This window comes from Rhinolophus sinicus, chromosome 2 (assembly GCF_057876585.1).
Source record: "Rhinolophus sinicus isolate RSI-liver-muscle chromosome 2, RSI-T2T, whole genome shotgun sequence".
NCBI lineage: Eukaryota > Metazoa > Chordata > Mammalia > Chiroptera > Rhinolophidae > Rhinolophus > Rhinolophus sinicus.
In genome coordinates, this window is record NC_142502.1 from 32,547,777 (window position 1) to 32,568,895 (window position 21,119).

At 35.3% G+C, this 21,119-nt stretch overlaps 1 protein-coding gene across 1 annotated transcript in view; it reads right to left on the minus strand.

Moving 5' to 3' along the window:
• The window catches only part of RSPO3 (R-spondin 3), a 76,247-nt gene that overhangs the window by 21,406 nt on the left and 33,722 nt on the right, over positions 1-21,119 (minus strand). Inside the window, exon 4 of the mRNA XM_019729476.3 lies at positions 17,747-17,944. Within this exon, the coding sequence (XP_019585035.1) occupies positions 17,747-17,944 (198 nt within the window). The remainder of the gene's footprint in view (positions 1-17,746; positions 17,945-21,119) is intronic.

Here is a 21,119-nt window from a genome sequence, read left to right on the forward strand (position 1 = left end):
ATTTGCGTCTAAAATAAGGGATACAAATGAAAGACATTTAAGAGGTTCTCACTCAAATGACTCCATGGCTAGTTTGAAGAGTTAAGACAAAACTGCCCAAGGGTAGAAAGTTCTCCACACATATAAATAACATTTCTCCCAGACACCCTGCAAAACTGGCTTAAGAAAATTTTACTGAGTACTTCAAATGGAAATCTATTGGATAACTGAGAATGAATGCAAATAGTTCATAAAATAGGTTTTGTTTAAAAAAAATGTGTTGGTGACTATGCTTTCAGTTCTCTGACTCCATATGTATTATTTTTAATTACTGCGTAACATATACATACTTAATCTTTGATGAAAATGTAGTAAGTCTAGTTCCATTCTAATGGACCTGGAGAATATGGTGGCAGTGAATCAGGTCAACTTACGAAGCTATGGTCCTAATCTTCCCATAGAACAACAGTAGCAAAATAAAACCCAGCACAGCAATTTCATGATGTATCTATTACTCTGATTTTTTAACATCCCATGTTTCTTTTTCTATCTTCACACCTCTTGGTCTTTTCCTGATGGCAGCATATCCACTATTCCAAAATGAGGCTAAATGAAGTGTTTGTCAAAACACACAGGCAATGCCAAAATGACAACCACTAATTTGTTATTTCCATTAGAACATCCTTGAATTTGAAAACAAAAAAATTAATTATGTTTCCAGTGCTTTAGAAGGCTAGTAGGCTAATAGACCGCGAGTAGGTTTAACCACATCTTAATTCTAAAAATCTGTATATAATTTAAAGGAAACATGTCCATGTGTTTCTGAGTAACTTGCCATTAAGCTGATATTGTGAGCTCAATTTCATGTCTAAAAAAATATTTAAAAGTCTCCTTACATAAACACACACGCCATTAGAATAGGCTGGTCTTTGACAGCCCCAAACTAAAGGCTGTAAATAGGTATCTTGTAATTCTACTGCAGAAAACAAATGCACCCATCTTTTTGCAAACAAGTAGCTTATTGCCCTCTATTTGCCAACTTGGATGAGCATGCTGTACATTTATAATGTTAACATAAAACTCTTATTCTGTTAACAGTTTCCCTTGTTTCTAAAGTTAAGCTGCTATATTCTAGGAGGAATCTTGCACCACTGCCTTAGCTTCAATCTCCCGTGCCTTCAGCAGATGTCTACAGCAATTGAGAGCAGCATGTGATTTTTCCATATAGTCGTGAGTTCCCAAAGAACAAACCAAAAGTCATGCTGCATCTGCTTTATTCACACATGCACATTGTGTTCTCTCTTGGAACTCTATCCACTTACAGCTTGCTTCAGGCTTGGAAGCCTCCTGGGGATGGAAATTTGCTCCATGTCTGGCATATCCACTGATTCACATGACACTTAGGAGACCATATATACAATACTTCATAAACTGAGTGGAAATTTTGAACCTTTGAAATACATTTTTTAGTGAATTTCATTTTATGTCTTCAATGTTATTTTATAGTAGTTGGGTGGGGTATTAGTTTTCATGACCTTTTAAAAAGCCAAACAAGGATATTTATTAGGATCCATATTTAAACATAACCCTGTGAAAATTACATAAAGCACTTAAAGCCTGAAGGTCACTGACTCTATTGACTGACAGTGTTTTTGTTTAGACAGAATGATGCCGCTAACATAACCATTTACTGCGTTTGAATATGATGTTGGCAATTTGTGAAAACCATTTGGCTTTGAAACATCCCTGTGATTTGAGGCGAAAGGGGAATCATTGGCCAATTTGTTCGTAAGTTCAAGTTTGTTCTTTGAACAACAGAATGGTTGTAAAACAGAAAGAAAGACTTAACTGATTTGGTGGTAAAAATAGAACATTCTCAATTTTATCAGCAACAACAATGACAATAATAAGAAACAATGGCTAATGCCAACCACATGTGTGGTGGGTATAATTAGAAAAGGTCAGAAAAGAGAAATAAATGGACATCTTAAACACGCGGCAGAAGTGTTGAAAGAGACAGCCTGGGAGAGGTTGGATTAATAGACAAGAGATGCAGGTTCTAGCCCTGATTCACTTATTTACTAGCTAACACTCCTAAGGTAGTTATAAACTTTTTTCAGCCTCAGTTATTTGAAATCTCACTGGATGTGGAGTCAGGTATCTAGGAGGAATTTTGAGTTCGGTGTCTGCCACTTACTTGTGTGATTTTAAATCAATTACTCACACTCAATGCCTCAATTTCCTCATGTTTAAAATGGAGTTGATAACAAAAATGCAGAGATGCCCAGAGTATTTAAAGGGCCACATGAGATAAATATGCAAATTGTCAAGCTTTAGATAAATCATATTATTAAATCACAGCCCAATTGGAAAGAATCTATGTCAATAGACATGGTTATTGGATTTCAGTAAGGACATACAATCCAAACAATTATTTTCCTGTCTCTTGGCTTTTAGTAAGATGATTTGAAGTCCACTGTAATGCCCTTGGGAAACCATTTTTACTTCTTCAATAACTAGAAATCTCATCTCTATTTTAATCATTTTTATCAGGTTCCCAGAATAATATAAGTAGGTAACTAAACTACTGTGTCTTAAATTCAGAAGTGAATAAATTCAGAGGTGAATAAGTTCCCTTCCAGTTGTTATATTATTTAGTGGAAATCCATGGAATAGTAGGATTTAAACCAACTCAGATTTGAATATTATTTTGAAAAAATTTCTGATTATAAAAGATGTACATGGTAAACAATTTGGTTTTAGACTGTGAGACCAATAGTTAATGGCATATTAATGCTTCATAAGTCTCCTTTCTAGAGAAATACAGGCTTGTGAAACACGCATTTTAGTTTAAAGGGATAGAGTTTCATGGCAATCCAATTTTTAATATGATGGATTAAAAATACTTATATGTTTCCTATGAAACTGTGGGTGTTTGCAGTTAGAGATTCTGGATCACATGTTGGTAGTTTTATTCTTTTCATTATCCAAATACATATATTCAAGTCCTTTGGGTCTTAAATGAACTTATTTTTTTAAAAAAATTTAGTATTGCACACACATTTTTAGTTAAGCAATAAACATCTGTCATCTGCCATTTATTAATGTTAATTATAAATGGTCAGTGGCCCATGGGATCCAACTACAGCAGCTGAGATTTTTCTAAATCTGACCTCCTTAGAGTTTATATAAAAAGTGTTCAGAGAAGTTCTCCAAAGCTCTTAGCCAATTTAAGACTGGTTTGCAACCGTGTTTTAGATTATGTATTTGGCAGTCGAAAAAGGAGACATGAATGAAAGAAATCCTGAAAAAGGCACTGTGCCAGGGGATTAGGTGTGACGAAGAGCAAAGATGTCTGAAATGATATGGTGCCATGCATTCAACATTACAACAAATAAAAGGTTATGTGTACAGTGCATATGTTAGAAATGTGACATAATTTCAGTCTCTCTTCCACGGTGTTGCTTCAGACAGCTATGTGGAATCGACATTTCCATAAATTAGTATAAGTGAATACAAAGTTGAGGAGAAAACCAAGAAACAAACAAATATAAAGCCCAGCATGTTAGTGTATTCCAAGAGAGCTAGTGTTCACAGCTTCTTACTTGCCGCCACCCTGAACATCCTACAGCGACAGTATAATATACACGACAACATCTGACATAACCTCTATATGATGCTGTGGGCTGCATACTGATACATTATTTCCCTTCAGAGATTCAAGAAATTTTCAAAAGAAAAAATTTTGTGCTTTATTATAGTCAAGTGTCCATAGGAGTCTCAAGTTCAGCTTTTACCTGAATCTAATTGGAAAACATGAAAGAGATTTTATAAACCATGTTCTTTATTGGTTTCATATAGAGTACTCTAGCACAGGGTTATTAGTTGGTTAGCCCTTGCTTCAGTACAGGCACTTCTATGTTTTTAAACCATTTTAAATTATGGTAAAATTCACATAACATAAAATTAACTGTTTTAACCATCTCTAATTGCACAAATCAGTGGACTTAAGCACATTCACACTGTTGTGCAAACATCTCCACCATCCATCTCCAGAAATCTTTTCATCTTGTGAAATTAAACTGCTATACCTTTTAAATAAAATTCCCCATTCCCACATTCCCCTGGCCCCTGGAAACTATCATTCTACTTTCTGTCTCTTTGAATTTGACAACTCTGGGTATCTTATATAAGTGGAATCATATAGTATTTGTCTTTTTATAACTGGCTTATCACACTTAGCATAGTATTTTCAAAGTTTATCCATGTTGTAGCATATGACAGAATTTCCATTCTTTCTAAGGTTGAATAATATTCCATTGTGTGTGTGTATGTGTGTGCATGTCATTTTGTTTATCCATCCACCTGGATAAACGAGTGCTATCAATGGACATTTGGGTTGCTTCTGCATGTTGGTTATTGTCAATAATGCTGCTATGAACATGGGTGTACAAATATCTCTTTGAGACCCTGCTTTCAATTATTTTGGATATATAACTAGATGTGGAATTGGTGGATCATATGGTAATTCTATTTTTAACTTTTTTTGTGGAACCACCATGCTGTTTTCCATACTGGCTCTACCATTTTACATTCCCACCAACAGTGCATAAAGGTTCCAATCAGTTTCTCCACATCCTCCCCAACAACATGCACTTCTATTTTTATCTATTTTATATATTGGGCGCTGCATAAGATTTCAATAAAGCAGAGGGTTCTGTTATTAAAGCCCATTTTAAAATGACTTTTCTCATCCAATCTTCTCATCTTGTAAGCATCTGTAGATAGCCCAGCAATATATTACCAGAAGCAAAGCAAGACTCAGTACAATGCTCATTGAAAAGACTGCTCTTCTCCTTATAGGAAACCTTTTGCTTGTCTTCATTACTGTGTGTGTGTGTGTGTGTGTGTGTGTGTGTGTGTGTCCCTTCCAGACCTCCTTACCAGGTAGAACTCTCTTAGCCTAATGCTCAAATATGCTTTTCAGAATATCTGGCCCTAAACCACTCCAGATAGTGAGAAGAAACTCACTAACAAAGATCTATTTCATTGAATGGAGACTGTCTCTTTTCCATTGTAGCATTTAAGGATAGCTGCCATAGGCCCTTTGCTGTTTAAAAATAGGGTTGATAAGAAGTGATTCAAAGAAGGAAAAGCAGGTAAAGTCAGTACAGTGATACATTATTAAATATCTGTATAGCTCCACAAATTGGATTAATAACATCAACACGGTTGTTAATGGAAAGCAATAAAACAGTATTACAGAAAATATTGTGTCCATAAGTTAGCATGATATAGTGGGAACTGCAATGCACCAGGATTGGGCCAAGGTCACTTGGGCAAAGATTAAAAATCTCTTTAGGTGTTATTGCCAAAAAAGGATGGATCAACTAAGCATCTCTATGATCTCTTTTGATGCTCTCGTGTTTGATGTTTCATATGTTGCTATTACTATACAAGAGGAATAAGATTAGTCCTAACACACATCTTCTTTTAATTACCTTGGTAGAGGCAGAAATGACTTTCTGAGAGATTCAGGGCAAGATAGTCTATACATATCTGCATCATCACATGTCCACACAGATACATTTACACTGGTGTGCCTGGCACTTCACCTAGCATACAATTACTATTTAATAAAGGTTGGTTGAATGAACACCCCCACACATAAGATTATAGTATTTAACAGGTTTTTAAAAATCAGCAACCCCGAAGGCAAAGTTGTGATTATTTAGAAGATAGGAAAACCCACTATAAACATAGTCAAATAAATAGCAGAGTAAGAAAAATATTTGCTATGCACATGACAAAAGGTTAATATATGTACTATACAAAGAGTTCCTATGACTGATTCAGAACTCAACTTAATAGAAAAATGGGCAAAACATATAAATAGGTATCCTGTAGAAATCCAAATACTAATAAAACATAATTAGGCTGACCAGCAGTCGGAAAAATGTCAATAATAAAACAATAGGATACCACTGTTAATCTAACAGATTGGCAAGAATTTAAAAAAACTGATAACTTCAGTTTGGGCAAGTATATAAGAAAACATGCATTTCTGATATACTGCAAATGTGAACCGCTAAAACCTTTTTGAAAACTAATCTGGCAGAAAACATCAATATTTAAAATGTGTACATCCTTTGATCCATCCACCCAGTGTTTGGGACTCCATTTTATATTAGATTTCACAATTGTTGAATGTTTGCCATGTGTTAGACACAAACCTGAGTTTTATATACACTCATTAACCCCTCACTATGTAATTCCTCGCTATAACTCTGAGGTAGTTACTGTTATAATCCCTATTTTACAGATGAGGAAAACATTGTATACACAATGCGAAATAATTTGCTTAAGTCATAGGCCTGGTTAAAAGCACAACTGTGATTTGTAAACCGGTATTGTGGTTCCAGAACCTGTATTTGAAATCCTATGATGCATTTACCTCTTTTACCTCTGATAGAAAGTGAGTGCATCATTTCATTAATATTGCAGAGATTATTGTTATGGTAGTACTAAGAGAAAAACCAGGAAATACTGTTACTATACATGTACACCATTATGGTATACTGTATATATACCACTACGGTATCTACACAAATCACAGCATGCATACCATTATTGATATTTAAAAATATTGCTTTTGTGGAAACAAAGAAACAAATAACAGCTAATCCAGAGTTGAACTGAGATGGTTCTGTCTTTCACATTATTTCAGTACATTTTTACTTCACTAAGCTGACCTTGTAAGTATTAAACATTATATTTTAAAGGCTGTGAACACGAAAGAAAACAATTCTCTGAGCAGATAATTCTTTGAAAATTGAGGAAACCTGTAAGCAGGAAACCTGAGGGATAAGGCAAGATATGAACCAGGAGGAGGGTTACTGAGGGCATAACACGTGGTAGGAAACCAAAGGACCGAGGCAGGGAAATTAAATATAAAAACTCCTTACTCCTTCTCCTGCACATTTCAAAACAAACTTTGACAGACTGAATATGTGTGAATCTACTAGAGGTCTGCCCATGAAATACTGTGTCTTAGCTATTGAAACAAACCAAATTTGAAATAAAACCAAATTCCTTTACAATTTTGGTGCTGTGTAGAAAGCAGATGTTTGCAATGTGTACTTTATATTCTGAGGGCTATTTCACTATCCTATGTTCGTATTACATAAACATGATTAGCTGTCTAATTAGCATTCTACTAATTACATTCTGGAAAACCAGGTTATTATTTCTGGCGATTAGGGTAATAAGGCTGCAATTAGTTTGGTAGCAAATGCTGATCCTAACTATGCATACATTTCTATGTTTATCTTATTTTTGGAATTAGCAATTATTCATATTTCCCAAGTGTGGGTTTAGTGTGTTGATATTTCTTTCCTTGCCTAAAATGTGATGTTTTTCAAAACATCGGTGAAAAATGTGGCACTGTGCTTCTAGACATTCGGTTTCATGTAATGCGAAAGTAAAATGAGTATCTCAATGAAATGGCATATTTTGCATTGAGATATAAAATGTAATTGGGCGCTGTTCAGAAACTCTTTCTAAATCTGATCCTTTGCACAAATAGGAAAAGCAGGCTTTTCCCACAAAAATAACAAATAAACAAAACAACCATTTACAAGCCAAAAGTCGCAATTATGGCAGCCTGGGCTCACAGAGGCTAGAGTTATGACCCGGTAGTGTATACACAGTATAAACACAAGAGTTCAGTAATTAGGTTTGAGTTAATTTTAAAGTTCCAGTGGCCTGGTGCGTAATCAAGCAAAAGGTCATTACCCATACTGGTACATTTCACACAGAACACTCAGCAGTTAGAAATGGAAACGGACATGTCTTAAGCTTGCACAAATCAATCCCAGAAACCACTCATATGAGCAATGGATTATTTTTCTACTTATTTCAGACCCATTTTACTTACATAAAAATGTTTCTAGCAAACCAGAGATATCAGAAAAGAAAATTAAAATATTATTAGCATTATGCTGGACATGTTTCTATTCTAAAATCGATGGAGAAAAACTTTGGTTATTCTTCCTTAATTTTTCCCCACAAATAATATTGGACCGGGATTCCCCTACAGAAGAGTATAAGCTCCTAGATTTTGTAAATGTGGAACTTTTTGTTTGGAAGGAGGTCATTTTCATTTGTTGTTTTTGTCAGCCTAGCACCCTTGTTTCCACATAGAACTGCCACTCAAAATGGTCCATATGTTCCTTTGCTTCAATGATGAGCATGGGACTTAAGTAGACCAATCACAGTGCTCCAGTCCCCCTCCCTCAGTGATTGGTTTAAGGACTGGACATGTGACCCAGGCAGGGTCAATGTGAGTCCATTCATGATATTGGATGAATGGACACTGAAAGAGAAAACTATCCTTCTGGGTTGAGAGCAATATGAATACAGATTTAGGGCTGCCCGGGGCCATCTCCCCACGCCCATACTCCACCCGGAGCCTGGAGTAGAGAAAGACTCTCTGCAGCAGGGAAGAACAAAACCAATAAACAATGAGAAACAGAGGCAGGATGAGTTGAAATGGTGAGAAAGAGCCAAGTCATATTATTTGAGCACTTAAAGCAAGCTTTGCTGTAAGCCAAAAGTTTACCTTTTGCTTAAGGTAATTTGAAATTTGTCATTTTCAACTAAAATGTCCTTATGAACACAAAGGGGGTAACTGTGAACTTGGTTAAAAAAAAAAAAAAGACTATCAATGGTAGATAAATACTAATATATTGTTTTTCTGTTCATGCAATAATCACATATATTTAAAAGTAATGATTTTGAAGAAACCAAAAGACAGAAAAAAACAGTATAGAAAATCATTTCCAATTTAGCACATGGAAACTGGTGTGCTTTAAATGAAAGGTAAAAGGGTCTGAACTAACGATTAAGTAGAAATAGAAATGTATGTGGGAAAACAGCAGAAACATAATGGATTAAAAGGTTTTGAAGAATTTGTCATTTATACCCATTTTTGTCCATGTTAATAATAGTCTACTGGTGCCAGATATTGCTAGAAACTTTGTTTGAATTTGTCCATCAGTAAAAAAAACATATCTTAATCTATTTGGGGTCTGCTTTGACAACAATGCATAAAAATTAAACAATTAGAGTAGTGCATTCCCATTCATGATGCTAAAAAATGATATAGTTTTAATGCAAACAAGTTTGAGAATGTTTCTGTTTCAATGATGTTACAGAATTCAATTGTAACCTGCTTGTATTTGTTTGGTCACACGTCTTGAGAGGCCTAAGAACAAGGTATCCAGTCCTTTCTGTCAGGCTGTAACGATCTACAAGTTAGTCTGTAACACTTCTATGAAGAAGTTGGAGTAGATAAAAGGAGAACAAGATAATGATCTATGGAAAGAATAATTCTTTTGTGCCTTCAAATGTGGGGTGTCTTCTCTGCCAAAGAGGTTTCAGCAACACCAGCAGTTTTAAGGAGTGACTGAGTTAGGGAGGTGGGAAAGAGGACGGGAGCATGAAAGGAGGAAGTGTCCTTTTGCTGGAGAAATGTTTACTTTGTAATTAGCAAAGGACAAGAAGGCCCTTTTGGAAACTATACTTGGGGGTCCAAAATTTAAATTTATGCTGATGCTCTCCCAGTTTCTCTCTAGGGAACCCTCCTAATTGGCAGGGATCTCAGTTGGCTGGAACAGGCTGCAAATGAAGCCAAGGTCTTGGGGTCATTTCTCCAAAGGGCCTGTTAACTCAGCTCTGTTCCACAGCCACAAGCTGTATCTTTAACCCTACTTAGCCATCTTGCAAACATGGTGGTCACAGAAAAAATACAATATTTACCTTGAGACCAAAACAAAAAGTATGCAGAGATATTTCATTTTGCCAGAATAGACACATGTCTTTGTAAACGTGTTAGCAAACTCGAATGAAGACTGAAGCTACTGATGGAGCAAATCCCAAAGTTAAAAAGTGCCTGTACAGGTATATGTTACAAGTGAGCTGATCATCGATGCTCATTACCATGAAGACCGCCAACAACCATGATGCCAACATCTAAAATACAAGATTCACAATGGCAGGGACTTTTGTGGGTTTTGTTTCTTTCTTTCTTCTGTTCATTTTCTACCTTTAGAACCTAAGAGTGTGTAGTACATAAATGGTGCTTCAATAAATATTTGTTAAGTGCATGAAGTTATCTTGGCCGGGCCTTTTATTTATTCTTCCTATTCTGCCCTTTACAAATTGGAAAGTACAGTAGAAATAATCTCTTACACAACATCTCCGGTATCAACCATTGCGTGTATTTTTATAAAGAGACAGTACCTTAGCTAGTAAGCAAATGTTGAATGATGAGCAGTCGTACTCATCTAACTGCAAACAAGAGAAGAGACCTTTGTGGTAGATCACAAAAAAAAAATGGTTACAGTTCTCCACTCATCTCTGCATATGCACGCCACACTGCAAAGTAACTTTGTGGCTTCTCCCACCCAGAGGTGCAATCTATTTCTTCAACTCTTGAATCACAGCTTGGCCTTGTGACTTACATAGGCTAACAAAATGTGGTGAAAGTAAAATTATGCTAGTTCTGAACCTAGCTTCAAGAGAAAACTGCTTCTTCTCTCCCTCTTGAAACTTGTAGAACCCCTACCCACCTTGATAATGACAGAAACATAGCACAGTTCCTTCCCTCAGTCCCCAGCCAGCCAACTACACGAGAGAGTCCAGTGGAATTGCACTGGGGATCTCAGCCCCAAATTGCCCATCCACATTTATTGTTATTGTTGTTTTAACCTCCTATATTTTGGAATTATTTGTTATGTAGCAACAGCTAACTAAAACAACTTTACTCTCATGGACAGGATATAAACAATGACAAAATCATTGTTTGCTCAGGGGCTGAAGAATGCTTTGTATGATATAGCTACTACTCTTCAAAAACCTGACCCACGTGTGTTATGTTATACACACCAATACGTCGAAAAGCATTAGATATTTATAAACATCATAAAAAAAGAAATCTGAGAAAATATAAACATTTGTCTGGATAATTTATTATAAAAGTGGTTTTAGAATAGGGATGCTGAGTACACATCAACACAACAGAGAAGCCTAAAAATGATTCTTCTATCCCCATAGCAAGGAAGGGGCTGCATAGATAATAGCAACACTTAAGTATTCCCCACCATGGATTTCGACCAGCATGAATAGCATCCCCCAAATCCTAAAGAACCTGCAAAAATGGAATAATGTGAATTTGGTATTAATTCTAAAGAGGTAACTGCTGGTAGAATTATAAAACATAAACGGTATAGTTCCCAGGATTGCAAGGCATTAAATAAAAGGCTTCATATTCTCTGCTGAGCTTTTTCTTTAAGGTTGAGAAGTTGAAGAACATACAATGGGATTGTAAAATGTTTTAGAGGCAAGAAGCCTAACTACTGTCAATTCACTTTTTTCAATATCTACTCAGGTGCTGGCTGTGATCTTTCTGCTCCGTTATTACAGAGGGAAGTAAACTACATATAGGAAGGATCTTGGTGTGGTCTTCAACCCACAGACCTAGGCAACAGGGAAGCCTCACAAAGATCCCGTCATTGTAAAGTCAATGCCAGAGGAAACACTAAGAGAGGTTGGGGCCTGTTGCAGCAGCTCTACCATTCTTTTAGCTATATGGATAATAAAGTCTGACACATATCCACTGAGTCTGCAAGCTGATGCTTCAAGGATTAAACTGTAGTTATAGGAAAGAAAAAAAAAGGAGTGAGAGTTGAGTAATCCAGCTAAGGAGAAAAAAATACAATCAGATAAATTCAGGGAATAGGACGTTAGAAAATATGACCGAAAAGGATCTAAAGATGAGCCATGTTTTTTATGGGAGTTTTCAGAGATTAGTAGTTGACTACATCCTTCAAAACTAGTAGTATACCTGTATGAATATCAAAAGCCTACCGTTTAAATTAGATTGTGGAGTTTACAAAGTGTAATCTTTCCTTCAGTAATGACTGTAGTGTAGGTCTGGCTCTAGTACTTAAAAGATTTGAGAGAGAAAATTTTGATGTATTAGGTTGAACCATATGAAACTGCTAATATTTGGCCATTTCGTGATCTTTACAAATGGCAGTGTCATATGGTTCAACCTAATAGAGAGGAGAGTATTAAACAACAGAGATAGCTGTAACCACATAATTAGTCTTGGTGGAAAGAAAGGTAAATGGTGATTAAACAACTGGCAGTCTTCTCCATCGAGGACATTACATGAAAAAATTGGGCTTAGCCTTTAAGAGGATGTATATACATTTACATTAGGGAAATAGCTCTCTGAGAGCGAAAGGTGTTATTTACTGCAATGGACTACCATTATTGGAGGTTTTAGAATAGCTGAATGTTTTCATGTGATAATGAAATATTTTAAATGAGAATGTTAATTTTTAACAAAATTGATTATTACCTTTATATTGACTGGGGAGCAAAATTTCCCCTCTGTTCCCCCATCTTGTCCTTGTTACCAAGCTTTGCACCAGGTGTGGGTTCGCACTGGTGGCAACAGGTCCTCCCCAGAATCTGAACCACCAACCCGTTTGCGTAGGAACTGACTAGACTCCAAGAAGGCACAACAAAGAGAGACTGTTGAGTTGATACCAGCGTTTTTCATCCTTGGCATTAGCAGATATCTTTTGTTGTGTGGGCCTGGCCTGTGCGTTATACGGTATTTAGCAGCATCCCTGATCTCTACCCACTAGATGTCTAGAGCATTCCCCTCCCCTAAATTGTGATAATCAGAAATGACCCCTGGACAAATGAGCAAAATCATGCCAACTGATTTTGTAAACTGAGAACCACAGCCTCTAATGTCATTATTATCTCAATTCTGTACTTTGTCAAATTTTCTCTGACTTATGTCACAGGGCTAGTCTACTCTCCTGGTGGAGGGAAAGAGCAGAAAGCTGCCATCCTGCAGTGCTCATACAGGGTGAGTGTCTGCAGGCCAGCTGGTCCTCCTCCATGAAGTGAAGGTGGGGAGAGGACATCATCTAAACACTCAGCCAGTTGGCACCCTACAATTTTGAGCTAATGAATCCATCTATTTGGATGTTGAGAACTGTTCAGGAAATATTGGCTAAATGTCTTGTTTGGAATTTGAACGAATATTTAATATAAACCCTTCCTGTAGAAAACTTAACTATTCATCACTGGAATGGTTGTTATAAAGATTTTAAGAAGTAAACTAAAAAACAGAGTAGCAAACCTAGGAACCAAGCAGACTCATTTTTTTTTTTTTAATTTGCTTGATTTTTTAAAAACTGATTTTGCTGTAATTTTAAATGTAGGGCTAGTGATAAACATAATGCATATTTATAATACTGGCATTTGAAGGTATGACTAATAATAATTTAGAAGTCAACATATAACACTTTTCCTTTATGTAAAACCTACTAGACTTTTACTACTTTAAATTTAGTTTTGGGAAGACACATAAGGCAACCTACAATATGTTCAAATAATGCAGTAATTCCCACACTTATTTCTTCCCTGGAAATACCTCTGGACATTTTATTTATTTATATTTGAATGGATTTCTTCTATCTTTCTCTGCTGGAAAAAATGCTATTTCTTCTTGACACCAAGAAAGTAGACCCTACCCGATTTATTCTGTGATTGTTTTCTTTCCTGGATCATGCTGCATGTAATTAATTAGTATGTTCTTCATGCAATTAGCCAAGGAACCGAATTTCTTTAATCCTCTGTGAATGGCCTTAATACCCAATATCTATATGAAATTCTCTTCAGTTAATTAAAGGAATGGACAATGACTGAGAAACATATTTGGTGAACCTCCATCCTCTTCCCTCCTCCCATACAGAAATCACCTTTTTGCACAAATGCAGGCACATACATATTTCCCTGTCCTATTTCATCCCCCTTATCTAAGACGGTTACACCCAGGTAGCATATTAAAAGAGTCAATAAATATAAATTGATAACCATTGCAAGCGCATTTTTTCCTATGTTTACTTCTATTTCAATATATTGTTTTCATGCATATGTGAGTACTATATATGGTAGCCTTTATAATCTCTTAAATATGTTTTATATCTTTGATATTTTAGGTATAGAATTCAATTGAGAGAGGCTCAAGCTAGAAACTATTGCAATGGTAACGACTTCTTATTAAAGCTAGTAATTGATGGAGAAGTTAACATTGATTAAAAGGTAGCATGTCAGGTAAAGGGAAATAATCTTAAGTGGTGCAAACCAATAGTACATTAGATAAAAATTCAAATTTGGGGCTACATCAATTACATTTTTCTCCACAGACTCATTTACTCTAACTACCCTAAGCATGAGAAGAATGTTAGTAAAGAAAACTGTGTGTGTGTGTGTGTGTGTGTGTGTACGATCAGCAACAAATTTTTCCAATATACGTATATGTTAAAAAGCATCTCACAACTAGAATGATCTGTTCCGTTATTAAAATCTAGTTAGTTCTATTCAGCCTCTTTGGGTATATTTCCGAAAGTCTTTTCTGGATCTTATCATTCTTCCCCGAAGACCTTGCCTCTGGCAATTACAAAACAGCAGAAAAAATCCTGAACACATTCTCCATACCTTTTCCAAATATGATTTATCTACCTTTGTCTGTTGTTAACCTCTTAGGCAGGGATGATAGATATAAGTTTAAATTCAAGATTTTCAGGCTAAATTTTATTTTTAAAAACCTTATCTTTTAGCTTATTTATCTAGAAATGCACAAGCCATGAACTCAAATGATCTTATTTTATGACTATAAGCATTTAGGAGCAACTCAAGTAATAGCTATTCTAGTGGTAGGAGGAATTATGTCTTTATCCCTTTATTGTGTTTAATACTATATATACACATATATAAAACACTATACATGTAGCATTATAAACACACACACATACACACACATATACAGAAAATATCTCAAAGCCTAAATGAGAGTTTTCTGAGTAATATTATTTTCTGTGATATTTGATATATAGTGCCAGAGGTCATAAATACTTTTATATTTGGTTTCTTCATATTCAAATAGGATATTTGATAAGTTATCATTAAGAGAAGCTAAGAAAATTCTTAGATTAGAGATGTAAGGAATGAAGGGAGAAGTGGTTTCCTTTCTACTTTAAATTTTTAGGCTATTTGAGAAAAACTTTTGACAAACATAAAAGAATGAATGAAAACAGCAATAGACTCATAGATACAGAAAACAAACTAATGGTTGCTAGAGTGGAGGGGTCTTGATGGGGCTGGGTGAGAAAGGTGAAAGGATTAGGAAGTACAAATTGGTAGCTACAGAATAGTCATGGGAATGTGCAATACACTATGGGGAATATAGTCAATAATATCATAAAAACTATGTATAGTGTCAGATGGGTACTAGATTTATTGGGGGTATCTTTTCATAAATTATATAAATGCCTAACCACTATGCTATACATCTGAAACTAATATAAAATAATATTGAATGTCAACTACAATTTTAAAAAAATATGGTCATGGGATGTAAAGTACAGCATAGGGAACACAGTCAATGGTATTGTAATAGCTACGTACAATGTCAAAGAGGTAGTAGACTTGGGGGTATTATCACTTTGAGAGGTGTGTAAATGTCTAATCATTATGTTGTTTTGTACACCTGGAACTAATAATAAAAACATGAATGAAGATTAATAAAGGTGGAACTAAATCTGGAATTTAATTTTAAATGTAATCCATATTTCCTACTTGATTATCTATGCATTATCAAATTTGAAAAAAGAATAAACACCTACATTTTTATGGTTGTATAAAGTTCTCTTTGTAAATATAAAATATCATTGTATCCTATCGGAGGGGAGGTAAATAGACCAGAAAGAAACTTTTAAGCCAAGCTTATGTCACAGTTTACTATTCTAAACTCCTTGTGGCATTATTTATCTTATCCATTCCTAGTTTTAAAACTGACATCTTCAATGTTAATGTTTAAGTCAAGTGCTAGAAAAATACATTAGAAGCCCACATTCTCAAATAAAAGAAATACAATGCAGTTAGTATCATAATTTAATTTTTTTGTTGGATAAGATTTTCTTCACTTATATTTTAAAAGCCAAGTATACTGAATACTGATCAGTAATGCAGAATATTTGTGGAAAGACTAATACGAGCAAAGACCACCTGTAAGTCATTAGATTTCCAGAAAATTTAGTAAACGTAAGTAAATGTACGGGTACGGGAGCTTACCAACAAGTAAAGTGATGAAATATTTGATTTCCAAATCCAACTTTTAAAATCTAAGATGTTTTAAATCAATTAGTCACAAATGCCAGAAATACCTTTTTCACTAGCCAACTTTTATTCCTTAAACCTAATTTTAATCAAAACCTCTCACAAATTTACAAAATCTTGAAGTTCCCTTTAAAATAATCCATGTCTTCAAGAATTTCATCACATTGACTATTTGATTACTAATGGCAGCAACAGGCTCTCCACACTCTGACGATGGCCAGTTCATTTGGTAATAGTGAAAGACACTTTGCAAAGCACAGGTGACCCAAGTGCTTTCTTGTATGGGCAATATTCAATATTGAACTTTGTTCACACACACATATATGCTCCCTTAATACATGGTATTGTGATTATCTGTTTAAATATCTCAGCCTTCTGTTGTACTCTGAGTGAACCTTCAGGATAGAAATTGTACCCTATTCAGTTGGGAATCCACAAGGCTTAGCACGGTGTGTGGCCATGAAGTAACAATTCAATAAAGTGATGTTGAATGAATGAATGAATGAATGAATGAATAAATAAATGAAATAAGCAAAGGAAGTTCAACTACAGAGGCAGCCAAACTCTTTTCCAGTTATAATTAATTGAGAGGATCATTTATTGACTCACCAGATAATTACCAGTAGTCATATAAAGCTAAATAGCATATCTGTAGGCAGGCAGTGGTGTTGAAAACATTAGTGAGGAAGATGAAAAAATTAAATTGTAAAGGCCAACACTTCTAAATGAAAGTTTAATCACCTTAAAACATCATATTAAATAGTATATTTCTCCTTGGTAATCATAATACTTCAGAATAAGCCCTGAGATGGAGATATTTAACATTGGTCTAATAGGTTCTATAATCTGGTATATAAAGTTAGTGTAATATGGAAAAAAAATTGGGGGGAATGAAATGTCATTAATGCTTGTATTATAGTTATAAAATATAGCCTAGGTTTTTTTCCCTCAAATGTAAAGTCAGTATTAATAACATATACCAATTTAAAGATTTAAAAAATTCTGTGTTACTTTTAAAACAGGTTTAGCTATAAAAGCCTACAACCTAACTGCACTACTTTGGTTTGTAGGCAATGAAGAAAAGAGTACGTTGATTTTTGGCATCTCTTCAGCATGGTTTTGTACCACATGGTATTAGACCTTGTGTTTACGAGGCTTCCAAAAGTTTTCCAGGTACTCTGAAGGTGGATGATAAAAAAGATAATGCACCCCACAAAAAAAAAAGAAAAAGAAAAGTAGGCCTAAATGCCTGTAATGTAGCCTCCATCATCAGGATTCAATGAACACACCTCTATGGTGGTTTAAAGTTCTGGTATTAGGGTCCATTTTTAAAATTACATATCTATATTCCATAATTTATAGCCAATGTATTCTTTGGTTGGTACACTTTTTAGGGTTTTTAGACACAGGTGATAATACCGAATCTGTCCTAAGAAATAAAGTAAAATTTGCATGAAATTATGAAGATTCAAATAAGTGCATTTTGTTGGTATGATTGTACCTCGTTCTCCCTTCTGACACTTCTTTCTTTGCACTGTACACTTTCTTGTCTCACTGGTGGGGGGACACAGGTTCCCCTTTGCTGATGGATGCTGTGTTATTTCTCGGACCCTTGTTTCAGTCCCTCTTTTGAAGCCACATGTTTTTCCTTTCTTCGTGCATGGACCCCAAGGACTCCATTCACTGGCCTCACAGTGCACTGAAACAGAATAGCAGAAACAGCCTCAGCTGGCTCACAAATATGTTCACCATTGTTAATATAAACAAAAAGGTTTGCTTCCATCAATACTTGCCCAAATTCTGAGCAGAAATCCTGCAGTACAAAGTTGGGCAAGATGGTTTAAAGATAAGACAAAGAGAAATGGGAAAGCTGGCATAGACTGTTTTAGTGCTCTTATTATCTTTTAGTCTTCTAGTGTTCATATTATCAGGTAAACTCATTCTTGCATTAGGTTTATTTTTCACTCTAGATTTGATTAACAAGGCACTAATGTAATTTCACAATGGACCAATGCTTTACAATTCTAGAGCACTGAACAATTATTGCTTGATCCTGACCATAACTTGATAAAATAGTCATTACCATGTGCTAGAGAATTGAATTGCAAACTGTGGCATTCAACAGAATCACCTGGAGGGTTTGCTGAACCACAGAACGCTGGACCTCACCCCCAGAGTTTCTGATTCAGTTGTCTGGTGTGCGGCCTGAGAATTTGCATTTCTAACGATACATGTAATACTGACTTGCAGGTATTGACAACTTCTGTGCTAGAAAATGGTTAAGCAAAAAATGAATCCAGGTTCTTGGATTCACTATCTTTTCTACTTCTGCTTTTGGGTACTTAAATATTGTCATTTTTAATGGGAATTGTTCAGGCATGGCAGCATCTATTGTAAGTGGATTCTGGGTCAATTTCAGCTGAAAAACTGCTTATAGAATTAACTTGATGGAGTGATGGCTAAGATGAACTGATACACTTTTTCTAAAGCTTCTTGTATAGATTTTTTCATTTTTCTGTAGGTATTAATCTCTTCTTTTCAAGCATGGTTCTTCAAGGTCAGATTTTTGCACGTCTAATGAAAGTAATTATCTGCAAGGTGCTATTCTTATATTAATGTTCATAAAACTTCCTAACTTACAACTGAAACATCTTATAACTAACTCTTTCAGATAGAAGACTCTCTTTCCACAAAAACAAATTTGCAGTAAACTTTATTGCTACCTTCTGATTTAAAGAACCTTTACTTTAGAGCAAACTGCTCTATTTCATACAACCTCAAGGTATAGAAGCTAAATGTTTTAGAAATTTAAACACATTGGCCATACTTTTTTTTCATATGCTTTTTCAGTCACTTTCTGGTATCTGAATGCAACACAGAGTTAAATGAAAATGGTTAGATAAGTGAATTTAAGTTTTATGAACTTAAATGAACTTTATTGAACCACTTTCAAAATAGTTTTCATGCTCAGTTATACCATTATAATTTTGGTTAAAGAGTAGAGCAGCCAAGTCACTTAATGGTATCGTAATCTCTTGCCAGTTAAGCACATTATCTCCATACTGATGTTAATCATTAAAAAGCAGTGAATCTTTAGCACATACAAATGAAAACAACTCCAAGAAATCAAATAGAAAAATACAAAGCAAAGTCTGTGAGCTGTCACTTGGTCCAGTATTCACTTAATGCCAGAACTAAGAGGAGTAAACTAGAAAAATTATACGAAGTGGAAGTGACCAGAATTTTCGTACTTTGTCACAATAGCAAAGAGGTATAGGCAAATGTATACCTAGACTTCAGAAAAACAGCTTTTGAAAATTATAGCATAGTTAGCTGTGAGTTTTTAGTGAGATGATGAATGGTTCTAAAAATAAAATTCTAATAACAATCTTAGATAATTCCATTGAAGAAAGAGGAGGAAAACTATTCAAAACTAATGAGTTCAGATAGTAAGAAGCTCTAATAAGACGGTATAGTTTAAAAAAATAAAAACTTTGAAAGAATGAGAATTTTTCCTAGAAAAACACTGTAGAATGAATGTACAGTATTAGTGTCCAAAAAATATTTCTGGAAAACATGTAAAACAACAACAAAAACAGGGTACCATGTTACATTCAAGTCATTACATGAACATTGTAGAACTAGGGCACTATTTGGTTAAGAGGTAATAAAGAAAAAACAGAACACCACTTCTGTATTTATTCTACCTTCTGTATTAATAGCAGTCTTAACACTGGAAATTAACTGTATAATGAAGCAAGTGTCTCAAAAAAAAAAAAAATTAGCTCCCTGTCCCTGGCAGCGGTCATGCCATGGTTGATCATCAGACACTGTAAAAGGGATTCTTGAACTGGGAGGAAAGTTGAACTGGATGTCTCACCAGTACTTACAACATCATTACAACATCATTACTTGTTCACTTTCATTCTTGTTGACTAACTGCATGGTTTCACAGAACATAGAAAGGACATGTTCCTTACTACTCACTCTTTGGAGCTGGGTACCTTCCCTTTTGACTACTTAACTAAGGCCAACTCTCCAAGGCAGAATGACAGTGCAGAAAGGAAGCAAATATCTGGAGCATGAAGTGGAAGAAATATGCCCCCCTATAAAATTGGGTTCAGTGGATGGTTCTGCTTAATGTAACGCGCAAACTATGGAAAATAATACGTTTGGAAGTTTTTCACCCCAGCTCTATATCAAGGTGGTATTTTCTCTGTTCATAACCTTTCCTCTCCATTGAAAGTCTGGATCAGAAACAAGTCATAGAGTATAGATTTTAGCAAAGGGAGAGACACATTCTTCAACCTGTTGGGTGAGCAGTAGAAAGCTAGAGAGTCAAGGTGCTAATTATAGCACTGACAATAACTCACTCGCATCCTTGGGAACAGCATTTCAGCTGGGTCCTAGCTTCATACTTATTAAGGGAATGGGCTTTAATGGCCCTTTTTGGTAATCCAGAAGGTCATCACTCTTTGTGAAATTCTGGGGCAAGCCCATGGTCATGGCCTGTGGAGTGCTTGTAGGCTAGACACCACGGGAGACATCCCATATGGAGCAGGCAACAAGCATCAGCCCTGACCAAAGGTGCTGATTTGCACTACTAGTGTGTCCTAGATCATTTATACCTGTTCAATGAGCTAGATTTACTAAATGACCTTTAGATTGTTAGCCCCTATTCTAAAATATATAATTTCTTAAATTTTACTGTGTTAAGAAATAGTTTTTGGCTCAATGGTAGTATAAATTGCCAGCAAGCTTTAAAGGCTAATCCAATAGTGCCAGGTATTCAATGCTCCCTTTGATAAGAAAGCATTGATATATTTAAGAAAAATAGCCTTTCAAGGCCTGATTGCTACAACTTCAACAACTAA